General features: G+C 43.1%; 1 protein-coding gene across 2 annotated transcripts; it reads right to left on the reverse strand.

The window, feature by feature from the left end:
* Window positions 1-1,669: 1,669 nt before the first annotated feature.
* Window positions 1,670-21,974, reverse strand: zbtb7b (zinc finger and BTB domain containing 7B). 2 transcript variants are annotated; one of them, XM_085291966.1, is made up of 4 exons: window positions 21,580-21,974; window positions 19,118-19,225; window positions 4,823-5,901; window positions 1,670-4,706 (listed from the first exon to the last, which is right to left on the reverse strand). In XM_085291966.1, the coding sequence occupies exons 3-4, from the start codon at window positions 5,893-5,895 to the stop codon at window positions 4,079-4,081; spliced, it is 1,701 nt and encodes a 566-aa protein (XP_085148092.1). In that variant the 5' UTR covers window positions 5,896-5,901; window positions 19,118-19,225; window positions 21,580-21,974; the 3' UTR covers window positions 1,670-4,078. The 2 variants fall into 2 exon arrangements, with proteins under 2 accessions (XP_085148092.1, XP_085148091.1); XM_085291965.1 differs by lacking the exons at window positions 19,118-19,225; window positions 21,580-21,974 and adding an exon at window positions 7,471-7,733.
* Between the last annotated feature and the right edge of the window lie 1,037 nt (window positions 21,975-23,011).

Here is a 23,011-nt window from a genome sequence, read left to right on the forward strand (position 1 = left end):
CGCTGACTGAAAACACAGTGCCAGCTCAGTCTATACGTTCCTGTCAACTAGCTCAGGCACGCTTCATTTCCCATCACTTTTCACCTTTTCTGACAATGCCATTGAAAGCATAACTGACACCTCAGTGAGGTGATATTTCACCAAGATTAGCTCATATTACAGATCACTTACTGGCACTTAACAAGAAATGTCAGCACAAGAATGTTAAAAATAACAGCAGCACTTTTTTTCTGCCCACACAGCTCAGTCACAACTATTTAATTATTAAATGTTGGGGGGTCCTTTTAGTTTAAGTTTAAATTCACTAGTATTGCAGATATAGTGCGTTATACTATTTCTCAACTCTCCGTGGATTTTGACATCGGACTTAGAAAATTGCCTATGTGCTAGTTTTTAAACCCCAGAGAAGAGGGACAGATGGAGGGCAGTTAGAGAATCAGGAAGTGCAGCGGAATTTGTAAGGAGGAAGTGAGAGCAGCTATGAAGAGGATGAAGAGTGAAAAGATGGCTGGTCCTACTGACATACAGTACCTGTAGAGATATGGAGATGCTGGTAGCAGCAGACTTTTTAATGAGTTTGACATAATCTTGGACAGTTGGAGGATGCCTGACGAGTAGAGAAGAAATGTACTGCTACCGATCTTTAAGAACTGGGGTGATGTGGAGAGTTGTCGTAATTACAGAAGAATAAAGTTGATGAGCCGTAGCATGAAACTATGAGTTATTCAAGCTAGGTTAAAGAGCAAGGGTGATGATCAGCGAGCAGCAGTATGGCTTCGTTCCGAGAAAGAGCACTGCTGTTTGCTTTGACAGTGTTGATGCAGAAGCATAGAGAAAGTCAGGAGCTGCACCGTGTCTTTGTGGATCTTGTTTGCAGTGGTGATGGACAGGTTGATAAGGTCAGGCAGGAGTCTCTGTGGACTATGATGTTTGCAGATGACATTGTAAACTATAGGGAGAGTAGGGAGCAGGTGTAGGAGATCCCAGAGAGGTGGAGTTATGCTCTGGAGAGAAGATGAATTAAAATCAGTACAAACGAGATAGAATACACGTGTGAATGAGAGGTGGAAGGTGAACATGTGAGGAATAGAGGTAGTGAAGGTGGATGAGTTTATATACCTCTGGTTAGCCATCAAAAAGCAAGCAGTGCACAAGAGAGTGAAGAAGAGAGTGCTGGCAGGATGGAGTGGGTGGATACGAGTGTGAGGGGTGAAGGATAGTAGCAAGAGTGAAAGGCAAAGTTTACAAGATTGTTGTGAGATCTGTTCCAACGTATGTTTTGTAGATAGACTCCTCAAGCTCTGCCTCCTTAGTGCTACTAAGTTGAAGATGCTGATTTTTGGGGGGACTGAGCAGAATGGACAAGATTACAAATGTGAATATCAACGGGATAGCGCAGGTTGAGCAGTTTGGAGACAAAATTAGAGAAGCAAGGCTGAGATGGTTTGGACATATGCAGAGGAAGGACATTAGATATATGGAGCTGCCAGGTAGGAGGAAAAGAAAAAGGGCCTAGAGAAGATTCATGGACGTAGTGAAGGAGGATATGCAGAAGGTTGGTGTGATAGGAGGAGGATACTGGGGATAGGGTGAGATGGGGGCAGATATGGGAAGGAAAAAAAAAAATAGTAAAAAAGTAAAAAAAACAAAATAACAGTAACACAGAAACGCCAAGCTTAGATATCTTTATTTATTCTCTTTACAATAACTGAAACAAATCTTGGGAAAATGAATTCATATCACTGAGAAGGTCCACTAAAAACCGAAAGACAAAAATGTATCCCTGATAGCGGGGTCTCTGCTCAGACTGTACCCCATGTCCCTTCACCGAAGCCAGGAAAACAAAAAACAGCTCACATAGAAACTCACACTTCACAGCTGGCATCAGTTAAACCACATTCACTCTCCGACTGGGAGTACCAACACCCTTCATGCCCAATACCAACCGTCATACTGCCATTCCAGTAAGACTGGTTCTAGTAAGGCCAGTAGTTTACTGTCACTACTCGTATTCACCTACATTTTAATTCATTCATTCGTGGTTTAAACATCAAACAACTTGATATAAAAGCAAATATGAAACTACTGGCATTACACAAGTATGAAGAGTGTCAATCACCCTGCAGCACCAGTTTCTTCCCATTCGATATTTTATTTAATCACTTAGTGCATTGCTCAAGATTTCCTGAGAATAGTTGCAGCACAAAAAAAACAAAAAACAAACCAAAACCTAAGGCAACTTCATCCCAATATATATATACATGTATATATTATATTTGACAATATCTGTACTAATATACAGGAGGAAGCATGTGGGTTTTAAAGAAGTATTCTCTAGTTGAATCACAATTTTTTAAATGGTAGTAAGTGAGTGAATGGAAAAGATTTTAAAGGAAAATAAAAGAAAAAAAGCTTGAAGCTCCAAAATCTCTTAGTGCAAAACAAACTGGAAACAGAGAAAAGGTTTCACTACAAGGAAAAGAGCTGACAGTGCACACAAGGCCAGATCAGCGTGGCTGATACAGCGGGCTCTGAAAATGCAGATTTCAATGAAAGTGAAAATAAAAACAAACGCTGTCACTTCAAGCAATTGATGGTTGCATCACACCCCGTGAAGGTTCTGCTTCAGGTAAAGGGTGATAAAAAGCTTTTGGTCAAAAACGAATGAACTGAAAAGACAACGGCCCCCTTTAGGCCGATCTATAAGAACTGCCATGCAACAACATGTGATACAGTACCATACATGTTGAGTTAACAACTGAAGAGCGTGCTGAAAAGTCCGTTTACGAGGGAGGGTTTCAACCCCTGATACTGCTGTTCCCTTCTCTCTGGAATGTGCCTGTGTTATGGAACCTGATGGGGTTAAATGTGCAAAGAATGCATTTGAGGATGAATGGCCAAAAAAAAAAAAACAACAAAAAAATCCAAAACAAAGACACTGCCTGTAAAAAGGCTTTGAGGTGTATGGAGACCACAAGGAAAGATTTTTAGCATAATGCAGCTTGGATGAGGAGCGGATCAGATCTGTGTCCAACCCTCTATTTGGTCTTACAAAAGAGTTTGAGCGGAAGAACCTTAATAAATATCAATAAATAAATAAATAGAGAAAGGGCGTGGGGGCACGTCGTCTTCGATCAAAGAACCCGAGTGAGTGCATTGGAAGACTTTAGTCCACAGCTTCTCGGGAGTGGGGGGGAGAATTGTCTTTACCATTTATCAGCATCAACTCATTGACCCAGACTTTGTCTCTTTTTGGTCAGGCATTTAACACAGAGCTCTGCAGCTCTTAAACACTCAAATATAGAAGCAGGTTTCTTTCTCATGGCTATCAAAACAGTTGGGAAGATTCTTGCCTTCAAACCCAACATTGGCTACAGTTTACCTCTCTCATCTCCTCTTAAGAAAACCTAAAATCTTTGGTTTATGCACCAAATCAAAGCTCACTCAACAACTAACAACAACAAAAAAAAAAGAAGGTAAGATTATTGCTTTCAATGCACAGAAAAAGTCTAATTACTTAGACTGCATTTCCACTGATAACCACCAGAGGACAGGGCACACAAACTCATTGTTGTGATCCAGCTGATATGACTCCTGAAGTGCACCTGAATCAACATATTTTGTAACTAAAATATACATCTTAAACTATCACTCCATGCCGCAGCCCTGGATTTTAGTTTGCATAGTAAAAAGCATCCCAGGAACCACACGCGCACACACACACACACACTGACACACACCAGCTTCCAAAAATAAAATCAAGACATAAGAAAGAGCTCAAACCTAAAGTAAATGAAATTAAACAGCAAACAAGAAATACATTTTAAAAGAAAAATTCAATCAAATGCCAACAACCAGAAGACAAACATTTAAAATATCGCAGAAAACCCGTTTTGCAATTTTTCTTTTATTATATTTTTTCATTTAATCTTTGTTTTCTTAAGCGCTCTCTATCGGTGAGCAGCAGGTAATTAGTCCAGCCACCTGAGTGATCTTATTATTATTATTTTTTTATTGTGGATGTTTTACCACACACGCATACACACACTTGATCAGTCAAACAGACGTTCTGTTTTCACTATTCCTCTTCTTCTGCCTCCTCGTCTCCCATTTCCTCTTCCATTTCCTCGGCCCACCGGTCGCGATGTGTAGCTGGCGAGCGGGTTCTTCCTGCATCTTCTCCCTCCGCCTCCCTGCCTGCTCGCATGTCCAGCCCTCGTAGGAAAAGCTCGGGGTAGCTGGCCAGCCTCTGAGACCCAAACTGGGCCAGAGCCTGAAGGGCGAGAGAGCGCTCCCTCTCGATGTCACCTGGAAATATTAGAGGACCGGCGCCGGAGCCACTTCCCCCTTCCAGCATTGTGCGGGGGATGAACGTAGAGGAGTGGGGCTGTAAAGACATAGCCTCCAGATGGTTGGACTGCTCCCTCCTGCCTCCGTCACCGATCTCATCCTCCACAAGCTCGGGCCCACGTCTGGGGCGACGCGTGCGTAACTCCAGGCAGCTGTGACCTTTGCGGTGACGCTGGAGGTGGTCCTCCCGGGCAAACGCCTTGTGGCAAAGCGGGCACTCGAATGGCCGCGCCCCACTGTGGAGGGACAGGTGGTTTTTGAGGTCATAGGAATGCAGAAACCGAGCAGGGCAGTGGGGGCAGGGGTACGGGCGCTCGCCTGTGTGTTTCCTCATGTGGATCTTCAACTTATCATTGCTGATGAAAATAGAGCAGAAGACAAAATCATGAAGAGGTAGAAAGAGTTAAAAAAAGATGAAAAAACCAACAACAACCGAGCACATTCTGATTATCGTAGTAAGAAGTTTCTGTACCGGGTAAAGCGGACTCCACAAGCACTGCACTGGAAGGGTTTCTCTCCAGTGTGCGTCCTCATGTGTCGTGGCAGTTTTCCTGCTCCGTGGATGATCTTCTGGCAGACAGGACATTGCTGTGGGGTCTGAGACTTCCTCTTTCTCCCCCCTCCCACTACTGAGGGGGCTGCACCACGATCAGCTACAGAGGTAGGCATGGAGGTGCTTCCCATCGGCATACCATCTTCGCCCAAACCCTCAATCTCTTCATCCCCTGACAGCTTGTCATTTAGGGGCGGTATGGGAGGTGGGTGGGCTATACGAGGGCGGTCTTGTAGCCAATAAGGGAGCCCTCCGTTTAGTGTAGCCCCTCTGCCAGGTTCTCTAATCTCTTTAGGATCTCCGTTCTGGCCAGGCGTGAGGCGAAGCTCGTGGCGTTCGGGGCTAGGAGGCTGAGTAGAAGGCAGAGAGCGGAAGCTGTCGGATGCAGGTGAAGGATGCGAGATGGGAGAAGCAGGCGGCGGGTTCAAAGGTGAGGAGTTGATGTTGTGATATGGCCCAATTTTTTTCACCTTTTTTCTGTCTGTTTTTCTTCTGGAGGCCTTCTCTATTACCCTCTCTCCCCCTACCATTCTATCAGTAGCTGTGTGCTGAACTCTCTGCTCCTCTGCTGCCTCCCCCTCGGCCTCTGCCGTCTCCCCCAGGATGTCTCTGCAGGCGTCAGCCACACACTGGATGCCCAGAAGCTGAGCCCCTCGCAGCACATCTCTCATCCCAGAGCTGGGGATCGTCAGAGTGGCAGTGTAGGCGAACTCCAGCAGGGCGTCCAAGGCGTCTGGTGCCACACAATCCAGCTGGCAAACGCTGAAACCTCCTCCGCCCTCGCCGCCCGCTTCTTCTGTACCAAACAGTCGGCGGAAGTACAGACTGACGGCAGCCATGACCGAGCGGTGCGTCGGGTAGCGTGCCCCGCGGGAAGTCAGGGTGAGGTCACACAGGAGCCCTGTCCTCCTCTGGTCATTGAGGTGGGACAACAGTTCATTGCTGTGCTCCGGGAAGGGAATCCCAATCAGCCCGTCCTCTCCTGGAGACATTGCCACCTACATGAAAGAAAGGTAATTCAATTTATGTGCAGAAGCAGAGGGGTGAGCAAATTACAGGCTCATTTTTTTAAAGAAAGACAGGTTACTGCTGTGTAGTTTCTAAAAATAAGAGACCATCCTTCACAGAGTCATACTTAAATCTCCCAAAAATAAATCTCGAAGTGTCACTGAGGCTAGGATTCCCCTTTCACCTGACGTACAGTTTAAACGGGGATCAACAACAACAACAACAACAACAACTCTGCCTCATGATCCTCCTCGCCTCACTCTCCCTGTGCTTTTGATCCAGGTTACTAAATCAGGAGGTGGTGATTTTTGGTGGATGTCGAGAGGTCTGGGCATTTGAGAAAAAGTTCAAATGAAGGCAACTGAATGAGAGCTAAATGAAATACAAAACTCAAGAGGAAGCAGAAAAATAAAATCATGTGTGACACGGTGGAAATATAAAACAAAAACGACAGTGAAGATGAGGAAAGGACACAAGGTTATGTAATGTGCTGTAGGCGTCGTAACGAGAGGGCAGTAGGTTAATTCGTGTGAAACCCTTATAACATTAGCTGATTGAAATAAAATACCAGGTAGAGAGGGGCTGATGGAAGAGAGAGAGAAGGAAAAAACCCAAGCAAGGGAGGAAGTGACAGGCTAGAGTGGGTGAAAGGGGGAGTACCAGTGAAAGAATGAGGAAGGGAAAAAAAAAAAAACAGTAAGAGAATTATAAGCTTTAATAAAGACGAAAATAATCTGACGTCAAATACAAATTTTTAGAGTTGCAACAGGTCCATCGGTGACTCTCATAACGCGGTCTTTGTATTTTGTCTTTTAAAAGTGGCGTGAGGATATGTTAGAAACCAGTTTTTCGACAAGAAGTATGAGCGGTGGGTTGAACGTAAAATCCCGTAATGAACGTCAAGCAAGGACAATGACTTTCTTTATTTCCCTTTGTGAGATGTGACAGTAATAAGACCCAACAACTCCCTTCTTTGGATCCCTAAGCTCGCACCTCACCCTGTCCACACTGTACCTGGTCGACAATATCTCTTCACACACCTGAGCAGACCAGATTTTCCACAAACAACTCACGCTCCAGATTCTCCCTCCCATAGCAACTGGCAGCCCCCTGGCCATCCAATAACAGTGTTCACACAGTGCCCAGAGGGCTCTGCTCAACAACAGTACATCCACCTGACTAACCTGCTCCAAAACACACCCTATTAAACACACACGTGCATGCACAAGAGCACACAGGCACACACACACACACACAGTACACATGAGCACTTGCACACATAGCGTGCCAATCTGTGGCTCCCCCCACCCACCATTGTTAGATTTAACCAGTTATGTGATGATCTTAACGACAGGCTATTTAAGTCACGCAGAAATGCACCCCACCCATTCAACAACGAGAAAATAAAATAAAAGTACAGGCAATTAATGAAATGCCTATCAAGAACCTGCCGGTACCTTTCTGCAAACTTTGTGGTCCTTTTGATTTCTCAAACCGTCTCTTTCTCGTGCGAAGGTGAGAGGACGAACCCACCCAGAGGTCGTAAATGTTAGTCCTACCTTCCCTTTCTTTATGGGCATGGGGACCGTCAGCTGGAGACGAGGCAGCGTCTGTCTCACGGCTTCCATCTTTTCGTTCTTCGCAAGTCTTCTCCTTCACTTTCCTCCTCGCTCTGTCTTTCTCTTTCAAAACCACTCTTTTTTTCCTATTTCCTCCTTCCTTCAGATGTGCAGACAACTTAAAAGGTCTGATCTCTTTGTCAGAAGTCGGGGTTAAGCGTTCATCCTTGGGGATGTCTACCTCGTTCGCACATTCTGTCACTCACTCTCCTTCCTGTCGTACCAAAAGAGGGTGCAGGGTGACGAAGACACATTGAGAGATACCCCTCCCCCCCCAAAGTCGCCTACGCGCCCCCTCTCTCCAAAACCCAACGGCCCATTTTCCGAACACTTTCCGATAAACATAATCTTCCTGCCGTCCCCTCCCTGTTCACAAGTACGAGGCCAACAGGTACGTGGATCGCAACGCGGCTAAGGTTATGGCATCGCTGCGGTTGCTGTGCATTAATACCCATCCGGCTTCAGACCATGCACATTAGTACAACTACTTTCGCAGGAAGGAAATAAGCACATGCAACCAAAACCATGTGAAATGTAAAAAAATAGAAGAAAAAAGTATTTTTTGGTAAAATCAAAGAACGCAAAAAAAACGTGTAAGAACCAAAATCATATTGGCATTGTGAGTCATATTAAAACAGTGAGGTAGGTGCAATATGAGAGTTAAACCATATCACATTGCACCACTGAGACAAACTGGTGCAAAGTGCTCTTCCTTTGAAACTTAGGCGTGTTGAACGTCACTGGGTACTTGTCAGAAAATACCACCAAAGATTCTGTTACAAATATTTACTAATATTTCTGAAGCCAACGCACTTGTACAAAGAATTATCTCGCTGAACTTGAGGCATCAAGGACGACATGTAGGGCTAACTGCTGATATAGAAGAGTGAAGACGTTCAGACGGCCTTCTCAATTTTGTTTTTTGTTTATTTGGACACCTAACTTTTTCTTTTAAAATTCACATTTCTCAGACTTGGAATATCAGACATTTTCAGATTATTACAAATGAGGGTTAGCCGCTTTTCCTCATCTTAGATTCCTGCAAACTGAATAAGTTTGACTTTTAGAGCATGTGCTGGACAAAGAAGGATAAAAATGTCCCTTTTGCAACATCCATTTTTCACAGTTTCCTGAAATTTTACGGACAATTCTGAATTTGTAAAATAACATTAAAAAAAAAAACGTTTTAGGCCATCATAGAACAGATAATGAAGAGGAAAAAAAAGTGGAAACTAAGCAGATAGGATACTGGAGCAGAAAATTGTGTTCAAACAGCTCCATCACTGGTAATCACGCCATTAAAATCAGATTCTTTATTTAAAAAAACAAAAAAAACAAAACACAGAGCACACAGTGTAATATTTGGAAATGCTTCTCAGCAAGCAAAAAGTCACTCAAAAAACAGAAATTGAAGCCCTGCAGAAAAGCGAGAAACAAAGGGGTTTTGGTAGGAGCAAACAACGGTGCACATTAAATTTCCGGCACAGGGGAGAGAGAAAGAGAGAGAGAGACAGAGAGAGAAAAAAAAAAAAAAAAAAAAGAGCATCATGGGAGGTTGGTGGTTCAAGCTTGTTATTTTAGGCATATTCCTCAGAACACAGACGTATTCGGAAAATAATAAGATTGCATAGAAGTTTCAACGATTCCCATCAATTTTCTGTCTGCCTGTGAGTCACTTAATACTGACACATTATGACATGCACAGCCACAAACTACACACTCTTTGTGTCTCCCCCCCTTCTTGTTCCTTGTGACTTTGTTTCTGGTTGTTTTCGTCGCTTACGAAGGACATGTCTGCATAAGTTGCTGAATCTTGCAACACATTGTAACTAATGTTAAACCAGCCCACAGGCTGATACCACAAACGCATATTGTCATGCACTTGAAAGCTTCCAAGCAAGTGCTCAGCTATTAGCCTAACTCTTAATAACTGTCACTCTTAGTTTATTCATGTTAAACAGGACTTGTTACCTTAAAAGTCAAATAAGTGATAGGACTGTTTGCCTTTAGGCGTGTCTCTTACTCTCGCCAAAACACACAAATAAAGTGAGCATGCAAAGTAGATAAAAGTCAAGTTTTTTAACCCATGGAATTTTGGATTGTGTTGATTTTCTGTACATTTAATGCGACAGATGTTATCTTTCCAACAATTGTATCTCATCTCTTTCTTAGTTTTTTTTGTTCTCACCTCCTACTCTTTGTCGACGGTGGAGGAATGTACCACCTCTGCAACTTGACGGTTTCCTCATCCCTTGCTTTCATTATGTGCACACTCTTCCTCTCTTTTAACAACAAAGATCTATTTGTTTATTTAAATATACAGATCACAACTTCAAATCATTTTTTGGATCTCCATCTAACTGCAAGGCCACTGGTCAAAAAACCTGCAGGTTATACGAAATGTATTTTTTTTTAAAAAGAAGAAGAAAGAAATCAAAGAAATGTGGAGGATCTGCCGTGGATTTGCTTTTACTGAAGAGGAAATGGAAACTTAAATCCACAGTTACTGTCCACCAGCTCAACAGAAAGAGAGAGCAGTTTGTGTGGAGGCCAGGAAAACGACAGCTGCAGGATTGACCAAACCTGCTCACAAAGATTTACTCTTCAGTATAAAAGCAGCTTATACTATCCATCGACTATATGCTGAAATCCCACTGCACACACAGAGAGCGTGTGGTAACTGGAACTAGAACTGTTGGTATTATTTTTATGGCTCCTATTTTCCGTTAAAGGCTGTAAGTTTTCCCAGTCCACCTCAATTATATCAGGCTCCAGCACTAAGGGGGAAAATATGACTTTATACTAGTCACAGAAAACTGTGGCTGAGAGAGGGAGAAGGAGAAAAGCTTTTATGAATTCTGATGTCAGATGTTTTCCAGAGTGGCCTGCTCGTGTGTGTGTGTGTGTCCGTCCATGTTGGTTAATATGAGCACTTGTGGTGTTGTGATGGCTTTCTCAGTACTCGCGCTAGCAGACGGACAAGTTTATGGATCGATTTTAGAGTTTTACAAAGTCGTTAGGTAAATCTAAATTGGAAGAAGGCTTAAGAAAAATTGTGCAACAGTTTTGAACGTGACTATGTGCAAAACGTTTGTGCTGTTCAGTGACTCGACGGGAGCACACAGATGCGTTTCAGCGGCTCTGAATAAATTATTATAAAATGTCCTCGTTACAGACGGAGTTTCTGTATGAAATGAAATTCCTCCTACAGAGACACACAGTGACTAAGAAACAAACACGTGTACAAGTGTTTTCATTCATATAAAACCCCGTATTTAGCGCAAAGTTAATCCAAACCACAACAAAACAAATCATGATGCTAAACAACCTCTGCCACAAAAACAACAAAACAACAACAAAGCAGCCAAACACATGAAAAATAAGATTCAAATTCATACCGTTTCTCCTCCACACACCTCGTCCGGCTCACACCAAGTCTCTCCTCTGTTTGACAGACTGATTTAAAGGGTTTAGAAAGATTTCAACCTTTTTTTTTTCTTTACACCTTACTTTTTTGGGGGTAATGACTTGAATGTGGTACTGGTACACCTTCGCTGAGAAAGAGTAGGGGGAGGAGGAAACGTGGGGGGGATGAGAAGAGATGAGAGTATACACACATAATGTCTGCCAAACCAGAACCGCTGCTTTCAGCCAGGCTAAGCGCTCTCAAAGGCATTACAGGGGCGCAAAACCATTTGGAGTGACAACTGTGTCTAAAACGGCATAAAAAGCAAAACTAAACGAACACGGGCAGGTCTTCTAGTAAAGCAGCTCGTCCCTGCTGGGAGATAAAACACAAACTCCACCTGCTGTGTGTCCCAGCAGTTCCCTCCGGACTGAACATTTGCATCCCACCAGGAGATATAAAAACAGACGCAGCGAGGGGGGTGAATTTGAATCGCCATTTGAATTTGTCAAAGACAAGACTTGAGACACCATCATGATAATTACAACGATTGCAACCTGCAATAACTGAAGAGGAATTTAGAAAAAAAAAAAAAAAGAGAGAAAGAAAAAAGAGAAGTCCTCTGAGTTGATGTTACTCAGCAAAGTTTGTTCTTTCTTTATTTAAGAGTGCCCCTGCAACCATGCCCTCCTCTGTCCTTACTGTAACTGGGGCGTTATGATGTGTGTGTGTGTGTGTGTGTGTGTGTGTGTAAAGTGTGACGCATGCGCACGCTGTGGTCTTAGTTCCAAGAACACATTACATTATTCATTTGGTTGGCAGAGCGAAGGCCCTTATCCCCTCGCCCTCCCACACCACAACACTCCACTGCGAGCTACAACAGCAGCCGGTTTGCATGCCAGACCTGAACGCCGGTGTGAATCTGCTGGAGGATTATCAGCTTATCAGCACATGGGGCAAGACATTTGGGTGCACATATACATTGTGTAATATCCACCAGCTTCTAACCTGACATCTATGGGAATAAAAGGCTTTTATGTTTCCCTTTACCACATGAGAGTTATGCATCCAAAGGCTCTATACTGAAAACCTTTAACGAATGACATTACAGTGTGCAAGGGACAAAATGGTTGGCTTTTGAGCAATAACTGCTAGAAAGTCATGGTTTTATTTTGTTGTAACTTAGGAAACAGGATTCATGCTAGCTATTCTATTTGTATAGTTTAATGTAATTTTGTGGAAGCATCTATTTGACATCTGGAGGAGAAGGAAATGAGGGGATGCCGCTAAGACTTTCAAACATTTTTTAAATGTGTAATAAAACTATAAAAGTGAACAAAGTGTAGTAAGATTTAAGGAACACAGAACATTGGAAGATACGATTTAGTTATGATTAGTTTAAAGATTGGTTTAAACTACTTTAAGTTGAACTTTACATGTTTTTCATTCTGAATCATTTTCTAAAGCAGTTTCAATTTATTTCTGTAAAAAACAAAACAACAACAAAAAGATTTTTGTGCTTATTTTCTTTGCCCAAAATCAGCCTTAAGTCAAATTCTTCTGTTTGTTTGCCCCAGTTAAAGAAGGAGACGGAAAGGAGAAATCAATCTGAGGTTGGAAGGAAAACGGTCTGAGATTTGAGAAGAGGCAACAAAAGTTAAAAAAGGAACATGAGGGAGGTATGTTTTCTAAAAACACACATGTTCTTAGAAATCAAACAAGTGTAAGGAGGGTATGGGGGAGGAGAAACACATGAGAGCGAGTGAGTGAGTGAATGGGGAGTGGGTGTTGAGATACTCTGAAAGATAAAGCAGAGAGGAGGTTAAGACAGGAAAATCTAGTCCCAGCCTCGAACAATCTGTGTTAGCGAAGAGACATGAAACAAGAGTCGAGAGAGTTAAGTTACAAGGGGTGGAGGGGAGGAAGGTGGAGGGGAGGAAGGTGGAGGGGGAGGAGGGGGGGGGGAGACAGAAAAAGAGAAGGGAGAGGAGCCATGACATGAAGACTGGGAGGTAAACAGAGCGATAGAGCAAGAGGTGAACACATGCACGCAGCCACAGGAAGTCGCCGAGTCCTTGCAGGTGTATGCGTTTGCGTGTGTGTGCAGATGTCTGAGGGTAGCAGCCACCTCTATCATTAGCATCACCAAAAGGGAGTTTCACCCTAAGATGGAGAAAATGCACAGATGTGTGAGAGAGAAAGTAGGCATGCTGACAGAGTGGTTTCACACTCTGCTCTCCCCCTCTTTTAGCTCCTTATCTGGTCAGCAGTTTCTAGCCCCAGAACTCCACAGCTGTGCGTGTACGCTGAAACATCAAGGTGTGTGTGGGCGAATTAAATGCCGCACCCTGCATCAATTAATAGGCAAAAGCAGGAAATGTTATCTTATTGAGTGTGTGTGTGATTTCCTATATCTGATTAGTCGAATTGAGCTGATGAAGTTGAGGAATGTTTCCACTGAGAGAACGACGACATGCGATTGCATGTGAAAACAAGAAAAGAAAACAAAAAAAACAAAAAAACTAAACGTCAGACATACAGAAATGCATCAGTTAGCAGGAGTGTTAAAACATGCCAATCAGGTAGAGCAAATGAACTGTGTAGGCGTACTGCACCCGGTGCAGTAACTGTGGTCAGAAATCAACCCGACATCTTCACAGTTAGTTTTAGATGAGAAATCACATGAAGAGTTTAACAAAAAAAGTGTAAATATATATATATATATAAATATGTTGTGTTAATTTTTTACATTACCTGAGAGAATATTTAAATTAGGTACAGTAGAAGAGTTCATTAGCAACTAGGAAGTCACTTTTCAGTCATACTTTCAATCGACGCTAGTGCGATACTGCAACGTAATCGGGGCTAAAAAAACAACCTGCATTATAAAATAAATATGTTTTATTTGCAAATAGATTAAAGTCCCCCAGCTGCGTAAATTTTAAACTAAAAAAAAGAAAAAGTGGCAAAAATTTGAATCCAGAAACAATACAATAAAATATTTAAATACACTTTTTTTTAACACATATGCAATATACTACAATGATACACACACATATTTAAAATACATCTATAATCATTTTCCTAATTTTTTTATGTTCTGTACACACAGGTGTATAAGAGGATGTCTGTCAACAGGTTTATAATATAAGAACTTACAATGTAAATCAGTTTCAATAACTGGTCATGGCTTTGAAACGCAAGTACATATACAATATATGTACTGTGAAAATTATAGAAATAACATGCTTGTACATGTGTTGTAATATATCGTGATAATAAGAAGAGTAATTTAAAAAAGTAGTATTTTTAGAGTTAGACATTCGCTCTGTGTTGTATTTTTTAGGGTAATTAATTGGCCAGAAAAAAAGAAAAAGAAAAGACAAAAAACAATTCACAGTTTTGTAGCGGTACAATAAAAATATCGTTATGAGTTCTTTTAGATGTTAAATCACACATTTAACATCTAAATTCCCGTCAGTCTCCCTGCACGTTATACTCGACATCTCCAGTTCTCTCCTCGAGCTAAATGAAAACTAACTTGTCCTGCTCGATACTCCTCATGGAGCCGCTTATAATATAATGTCCGACTGAAGCTTTCAGCCTTGCCGTGCAGGATATAAAATTATATTCATAAGATTGCTGGGGAGGTTTAACCATGTGATCAACCCAATGCAGTCAAACACGACCCCATCACCACCTGTGCTGCAGAAATTACTGTAGACCTGAGCCAAAAAATTTTTTAAAAAACATTTTTTAAATAAATTTTGGTGTGTGTTCCTGTGGGTGCTCGAGAATGTAGTAACAGCAGTGGTAGGTGGAGCAGGTGAGGTGGTTTTGGAGATGGCAATCAGTAGATGGGGCAAAAAGTTACGTGAAAGTATTCAGCAACATATTCTTGCGGTACTTTTAAGTGAAATGCTGCTCTCCCTCTCTTTTAAGGGGGGTTCTTGAATCGACTGAAAAACCTAGATTAGCATGTGTGTAATTGTGGGTCCATTACATTAAAGTTGTCAAAACAGTGGGAGGGTCTTAACAGCTTCTGTTGTCCTGCACAAATGAACTCCCACTTCAGAGGAAGATGTTGCAAAAGGGCTGAACACACACATACACACACACACACACACACATCCTCACAGAGAGAAATGTTGCAAAAACTAACTGATCCTGATCAATTTCCTCTTCCTGTGCTCTATAAAAAAAATGGTCGACCACTAGAACAGATGGAGAGATAAATGAAAGACAAACACACGAGAAATGATCGAGAAACGGCTCAGGGGAAGATTAGACTAAAAAAATGTGTAAAAACAAAACAAAACAGGTGAACGCTGCCAGACTGGTAGAAATGAAAAGAAAGAAAGACGACCAGAGGATATGACCAAACAATGTGTCACTTTCCTGACAAATTGGCTCAACTGTATGGGAAGAGGAGGAGGCCGCTTGTATTTACTGTAACTACAATCCCTGAAATATTATCAGAACTTCAGCCCAGCATCAGGGAGGGCTTTACCGTTTAGCTGACTGGTGTACAACTGCAACACCCACTGCTGTGGTATCAGAAACCAGGCAAGAAGAAGAAGAAGAAAAAAAAGAGAGAAAACGAGAACTTTAACTGCTGATCAAATGATCAGTTAGTGAAGCCAATGCAGCCTGAATGATGGACGAACATCTCAGCAAAACTTTGTGGTCCACAAATACTTCTATTTTAAATCGCATTTAAAGTAAAAACAATGCAATTCACATTTTAAAACAAAAACTACAAAAACTAAAGTGATTAGATTTTTTCCAGAAGGGATGATGATGTGCAGCCTTTTGGAATGAACGCCTCCATTTGCAGCTGGAGTTCCCCTCTGAGCAGCGCACATGAAAGGGGTCAGTTTCAGCTGCAATGACTCCCTTTGCCTGCACATGTTTGGGTGTTTATTCTCACTTTCCCTGAAGTGTTGTCTCATTGTACCTATTTATGATAACCGCCCGCTCAATGTGTACAGAAACAATTGCACTGTTACTAGAAGAGCTGAATCACGATCACTCCTTCAGTCTGTAGCTTTTGTTTTTTTCCCTCAGGCCCCCCCTTTTCTCTTTAACTCGTTACAAGAAGAAGAAGAAGAAGAGTCACGGCCACCTGCTCCTTGGTTAACACTAGGGTGGCGTGGGCTGTGAAGCTGGTGGTCGAGAGCAAGGGAGGGCTGTCAAATGCTACAGAAACTCATGACTGAAAAGAGGAAATGGCAGATACATAACTTCCTCTATTGACACAGATCGAGTGGGGGCAAGACTCAACTGTAGTCGCTGCAGACTGGATTACGGACACCATGCAGTCACCCCTGTGTCATTACAGCTTTAAAGTGGAGAAACAACCGCCATATATGGTGAAAATGCGCAACTTGTCTAAAACCATGTATGTTTAAATAGAGGAAACGTCTGGGTACAGATCTGATTAGCGCAGTTACAGTATTGGATTTATTTAAGGATATATTGACAATAAAGAGCTGGATGAAGACATTGTCATCTTTCTCACACACACACACACACACACAAGTCAGAGTGCAGGGCACTACTGAAGGTGTCGGAGTGATGCTGGATGAGAACAAAGGAGACACAAGAAAGAGGGTGAGACACCTTCAGATATCTGGGGCTAAAAAAGAAACCTCGACTTCTTTCAACTCCATCCTCCATCCCCCGTTCTCTCTCTCTCTCCCCCCCCCACCTTCCTCCCACTCAGTCGGTTCATATGAAACTGAAAGACCCATGTCTGAATAGGGGGAATTTATATGGGCTCACATGCCCTAATTAAAGCATTTCCCAGAACTGTGTGCATGCATGTATCAGAGTGTGTGCATGTGTGTGTGTGTAGGTCTGTGACTCTCTTCCTCGCCTGACAGACCACTCAATGTCACTTCCCTTTATACCCACCCTTTCACGGACACATGGTAGTCACCAGTCATACTCTAGCAAAGCAGTGGTCACATGAATTGTCACACCAACTTGCCCACCACACACACACACACACACACACACACACACACACACACACACAGTCACACGATAAAGTCATAAACAAATTCAAACCTAATTAAAATTAACCTTCAGTCCAGATAACTTTACATAACATATAGGCATTTTCATGCTTCCTTCAAAGAGGAGTGTTCTCTTTATAGCTAAACATATAACATGTAAACAATACATCATGCATTTTATTAATATACATTTTACTTCCTATGACAGTTAAGAGGAAGGGAAAGTTGACAGAACTGCAGCTGTTTTAAAGGTAAAATTCAGTGGGATTTAAACACCAGCGTTATCTGGATTACGTTGAAACACAGGTAAATATGCACCGAGCGTGGCTGGAACTGCACTTCATACAGCACAAATGTTGGTAGGTTTGTGGCATCTTGCTGACATTGACAGGAAACTCTAACATCTTCATTTAAATAATAATCAGCATCAGTAATCCGGTCATGAGATCTTTATTCTAGAGCTCAGCTTTCTCAGTAGGTGGATCTGACCTTATGCTGTCAGAAGGCATATCAAAAATATCCATTCATTACATGGTTTGTTTGCTAATCTCAATTTCACGATCGCAACTGGAATAATCATTTAGCTTTAGAAAAAAAAAAGAAAAAAAAAAAAAGAATGAATGAGATTCATGTCTCTCGTTCCATTTTAATTGCATGTTTTTAAATTAGCCAGCATATTGTTGCCTGAAGCTGAAGGAGCCGCTAATCCTCGAAGACTGCGTCCTCCGCTATGTGATTATGTCTAACATTACTGTTATGATGTCCTTAAAGCTCCTTTGTGCTTATTTCCCAACAACAAAAACTTATAAATATCATCAGCCTGGTTTAAAAACATGAGGGTTTATTTTTGGCATTATTCCTGAGCCATCTTTAAAAGCCAGTAGAGCATCTGCAGCCGACAAACCACAGTGGAGTTAACTTCCAGGTTGCCTATAAAATATTTAACTGTTTGACCACTTTATTCAGCTCATATTTATTCCAAGGACACGGATGCTTTCACGATGCTGCTCCCAGCCCACCAAGACCAGTGTTTCCAGAGGATACCCCTCACACACACACACACACACGTTTGATTTAGTAAAGCTCATATGTTTGGCTGATATCGCACAAATTAGTCATGTATGTATTACTCAGCGTGGTAAATGAGTGCAAATGGAGCTCTGAATAAGCGGCACCGATAATATGACATTTTGGTGGAGATTAAATAGCAAAATACATTTTAAATAAATATATATTTATTAAATAATTCTGTGTAATAGCATATAATTTGTTCAGAATTACATTATTACTTTTTAGCAAGCTACAGGATAAGAAACACTGCTAAACCGTGTCGATTTAATGTCGCTGTCTAATTCATCTATGAGCTTGCAGGGGAGCTAATTAATATAACTACCACATGCCATCAAGATGGGTTTTTTTTTAAAAGTCTAGCAGGGTGACACCGTGTAGTCACAACTTTTGAATAACATTAGGAGAGACGTGCATCCTGAAGTTACAGGAAAATCAGTTCCTGAGGTGACCTTATAGGCACTGACGCAAGCTCCTTTCACACTCTTCACACAATTGCATTTGTGACTCAACACCACACACACAACTTTTATGTCCTGCAAGTGTTATCTCCACTTGTACTGTTCATTTCCGTCTACTCCTTGACGCACAATTTCTTCTCCATTGCTGAGGGCGGCCATTCGAAACAGGTGTTAAGACCTTGGCTTTCAAATATGCTTGGATGACACAACAACATTTCAAGATAATCGTTTTCCCATTACACGGTAACGCACGGCTGCCTGACAGCTTAAGTGTCGGGAAGACGGAGCGAGTGAGTGATATGCAGACAAAAGCCTCAGTTTTGCTCGTCTGCCGTCGCTCTGCAGCCGACAGCTGCTGCTGGACTTTCCGTACCCTGCTTGAGTAGGTTATGTGCCACATGCCAGTCAACAGTATTTTTCACACCTATTGGTAATTGCTTCAATTGCTCACCTTAAAGCTGAGATTAGGATAATTCTGTACCTGCCCACTTTGTGCTGCTACTGATTATTTCACCCGCCTGAAATCTATTGACATTTTGTGGTCTCCAGTTGCCACATAAGTGCTAGTCTCTTCTTGAGTGTACACGTGTTTACAGTGTAAGTCATATTATAAAAAGGTGCGAGATTCCTACCTCCAGTCCATAAACCCAGGAGAAGATGGGTTCTTGCTTTCTGTTTTCTCCTTTGCACGACCCCTTACTCTTTGGTTTTTTGCTCAGAGGTTTGCAGATGTCATACACCTGAAAAAGAAAAAGATTTTAATGCTTGAATTATCAAATTGAAAGATGCAGTAAAAAAAAGAAAAAAGAAAGAAAACACACAAACCAGCTGTCCTCTCTCTCTGCTATACACCCCTTCCTCCAAACGAACAGTTGTTATGGACTAGAAAAATGAGTGTACAGTGATTGTTGGCTTCACACACAATTTTAACTTCTTCTTTAAACCAAAGCGGTGTCTAAGTTTCACTTTTTTTAATACTGCTCTGTGCTACTCTTTTGATCTGGTTTATAAAATACCTGTGACTGGTTTCCTGTCATAGTTTAGATTTTCTAAAGCCTGAAAACGAAGTCCCGAGGAGGTGCAGGAGTGTAGCGCTCTCTCTCAGAGCACTTGAATTACAGTGTGAGAGAGGCTGTTATTGATTTTTGCCCAATAATGTCAAAGAACACAATGCCTGGAGCTTTAATTTGATTGTTACCTTTAACTAAAGGGTGCACGAACAAAGAGAGGAGATGTGATCAACTGATAAAGAAAAACACAAGGTGCTGACTAACTAAACGACGCCCGTTTCGTTTTTGTTTTGTCAGATATGTTGGGTTAGCTATGCTGCATATGGATAAGCGCGCACACGCACACACACTTGCACACCCACAAGTTATCATATGATGCACCAGATGTAATTTGGAGTGGAGTGGGGAGTTCTTGTAGAAGAACAGAAAAAGAAAAATACACCGACAGAAACCAACTGCTTCCTACTTTGACTTCTTCGGAAAAGAAGTTCTCCAACTGTAAGTAGGGTTGGGAAAGCCCACACACAAATACACACCCCTACACACACACACCTTTTAGATGAACATGATTAGCAACATACCATGTACAAGTAATGAGGGCTTCTTTTTTTTAATGTCCCCAGCTCTCTAACTGAAGGACAGTAAGTATTCATGTTTCTGCAAATTAAGACTAAACATAATGATGAAATATCCAAGGCTACAAAAAGCAGGCATGCAGACAGCAGGCCAAGATGGAGGTCATGTTAGGACACCAGGAACAAGGGTGGTGGTGGTAAAACACAGATGTCTAATTATGTTGCAGACAAAGTTAGGGCAAACAGAGCTGGCTTTAAGAAATTATTTCAAAACCCTGATGGCTCTTCCATGTGTGGTGCCAACCCAGTGTAAGTGTTAGAAATGCCCCATCACATGATGATGGTAACCGGCTCACAGAGAACGCACGCACGCACGCACACACACACACACACACACACACACACACACACACACACACACACACACTAAAAGAAAACAGAAAGTACAAAGGCTGTTTTATGGTCTCCTTCTTGTCTTTTTGCTACCTTCCTTCCCTGGTTTCACAGCCACCCACTCACCCCTCAGAGACACAGAGGTGAGACAGAAGGAAGAAAATAAAGAAGCCTTCAGTAACACCTGAGCCTGGGAGCTTCACGGGGCTTTAACTGCCTGCAAGGGCGCCTAAAGATTTAACCAACCAAGCTGCTCACAGCACAGGGAAACCAAACCCAAGCCAGTTGAGCTTGTTAGGCCGGTCTGTCAGAGGGGCAAGTCAGCAACACGGTTACCTCTTCAACGACACACACACACACACACACACACACACACACACACACACACATACAGAATCCCACTGATATAACAACCCTCCCCACCCATGATGCAGGCTGAAGCCTTAACCTAACATTACAGCCTTTGTAATACAGGATTGTGACAGGATTAAAATAAAACACTGGGTGCGCCGTAGGGATGATGATGATGATGATGATAATGATGATTAACAGACCACTGAGGGTGGCTCGTTTAGGCGCAAGAGACTAAATCCAGCAGATCCACTGCACCGCGTGCCCGTGAGTGGCGCAGGGAGGCAGGTGATGTGCGTGAGAACAGGTTATAGGTTTTGGATGTCAGCCGGTGTTCTCGGCTATAATTAGCAGCCCAGTCTCCAGAAATGTACCCGCCGACCCTGCTCCGTGTCGCTCACCTGGCCGCCGCCGCGCGCAGACGCACGTAACAAACAGCGGCTGCAGCACCTGCTTCGCCCACCACAAAAACAGAAGAACTGTGAGAGCATGTGTGGCTCTGTGCGCTTCTAAAAGTAAACCGAAACGCTTTTAATAAATGTCGACGGGAGTTACTGAGTAGCCGTGACGTGTTCAGTCCTCCCGTGACCCCGATCAGAAACCGGGAAGGAGGGAGGAGGGACGAAAGCGCCCGAGGCAAGCCGGTGCTGTCACGGCAGAAAAAACAAAACAAAACAAACAAACCATGCCCCCTAAAAACAACATTTACTTTACAGGATTGCTCTAGTTTGCTGACATTTCGAGGGCAGACAGGTGAATAGTTACCTGAGTGCCGGTGTGTCACCTGTCCTGGCTCGTCGCCTCCCACCTGACCGGCCTCCACACTTCCTGGATTACTTCGTCCCACCCTGCCGACTTCTTCTACTTCGTATATTTCTTTTTTTATGCTCCCAGCTCTCGCCTCTTCTTCGCCAGGAGGCGGGGGGTTCACCGCTCCTGTCTTCCTCAGCTCGACACCTGCGAGGTTTTCTTACTCGCCAAATTGTGCGTCGGCGTTTTTTCCCCCTCCCTCGCAGCTCCCTTCTCCTCTTCTCTCTGCAGACCGCCGGCTTTCTGGGCTGCTCTGTCCCCCTGTCTTCTGCCTGCGCTGGCCCACTCCGACTCCCAGCTCCTCCTTTCTGAGAACCAGGAAGCGGCTTGCCCTACTTACACCCAGTCGCGGATTGGCTCTGGCAGGGCTGGAGAGGAGACCGCCGGGGTGGGCAGGGCACAGGGGGAGGGAGAGAAAGGACAAGAGAGGGGTCCGGCTCTGGCGCGATAGGCCAGCAGCGGTGTCTGTCGAGCTGTCAGCGGCGGAGGGAGGAGAAAGGTGGGCAGGATTGGAGACCCCGCTCCTCCCCCTCTCTCCTCTGGGCATCACCGCGCAAAGGTGAGCAGAGCAAAGTGGGCGCTGAAAGCGGATTGAAGGATATCTGCCCATTTGCGCAGGTTACTTGTCACAGGCACGGGTATTTTGAGTCGAAACATCGCCCCCTTCGCCCTCCTCGTGACTCAGCAATATTCCCGAGAAGTCAAGTAGAGGTGACCAAGGGGATGGAGCAGTGGAAGTCAGCCAAGAGAAAGGGTACCAACTCCAATTAAAGGCAAGGGCAGATGCTGATCGATGATTCAAGTTAAACGGAAACGAATATGATAAATGAAACTCGTATAGAGGATGTGTCACATCCAATGTGGTGTCTACAAAGGGCAACTGTTAAAGGGACTTTTTAAAAAATGACTTTTGGTGAATCGGTGAATCAGTTAAGAGAGAGGAGAAAAAAGGAAGTATACGCTATAATCTGCTAAAGTGCAAAACACAGCAACTCATTTATGATTTTTTTTTTCCAGAGAAAGAGCAGTGGGGTATATTTTTTTTCTTTGTGTGTGTGTATGTGTGTGTTTGTGTGTGTGACACAGCCACAGACGCTAAAGAGCAGCCTCATTTCCCTACTGAACTTTCAAGACTTACGTATAAACCTGCGCCTGGTGTTTGAAGTGGTTATGGGAATCACCTCGCTCTTTCAAAGCTTCAGTCTTGTCCTTGTCTGCTGTAGCTCCCGGAGTGTGTGTCGGTGGGTTTCGTAGTGAAGGTGGAGGAAGTCTATATATATTTTTGTGGTGAACTCTGCGAGCCCACCCATACCCCCCCCCCCCCCCCCTCTCCTCCAACCTTAAATCTGTGCTTGTGCTGCGGTTGTGCTACCAGAATAACACGTTA

Source organism: Mchenga conophoros, linkage group LG11 (assembly GCF_057382185.1).
Source record: "Mchenga conophoros isolate Kocher_MC1m ecotype Shallow Benthic linkage group LG11, M_conophoros_male_GT1.1, whole genome shotgun sequence".
In the NCBI taxonomy this organism is placed as follows: domain Eukaryota; kingdom Metazoa; phylum Chordata; class Actinopteri; order Cichliformes; family Cichlidae; genus Mchenga; species Mchenga conophoros.

Excerpts from the sequence above, each read along its gene's own strand:
- zbtb7b (XM_085291965.1), bottom strand. The coding sequence starts at position 7,539 with ATGGAAGCCGTGAGACAGACGCTGCCTCGTCTCCAGCTGACGGTCCCC. Across the intron at positions 5,902-7,470 it reads TGCCCATAAAGAAAGGGAAG|GTGGCAATGTCTCCAGGAGA; the intron begins GTAGGACTAACA and ends TCTTTCATGTAG. Across the intron at positions 4,707-4,822 it reads TGTGGAGTCCGCTTTACCCG|CAATGATAAGTTGAAGATCC; the intron begins GTACAGAAACTT and ends TATTTTCATCAG.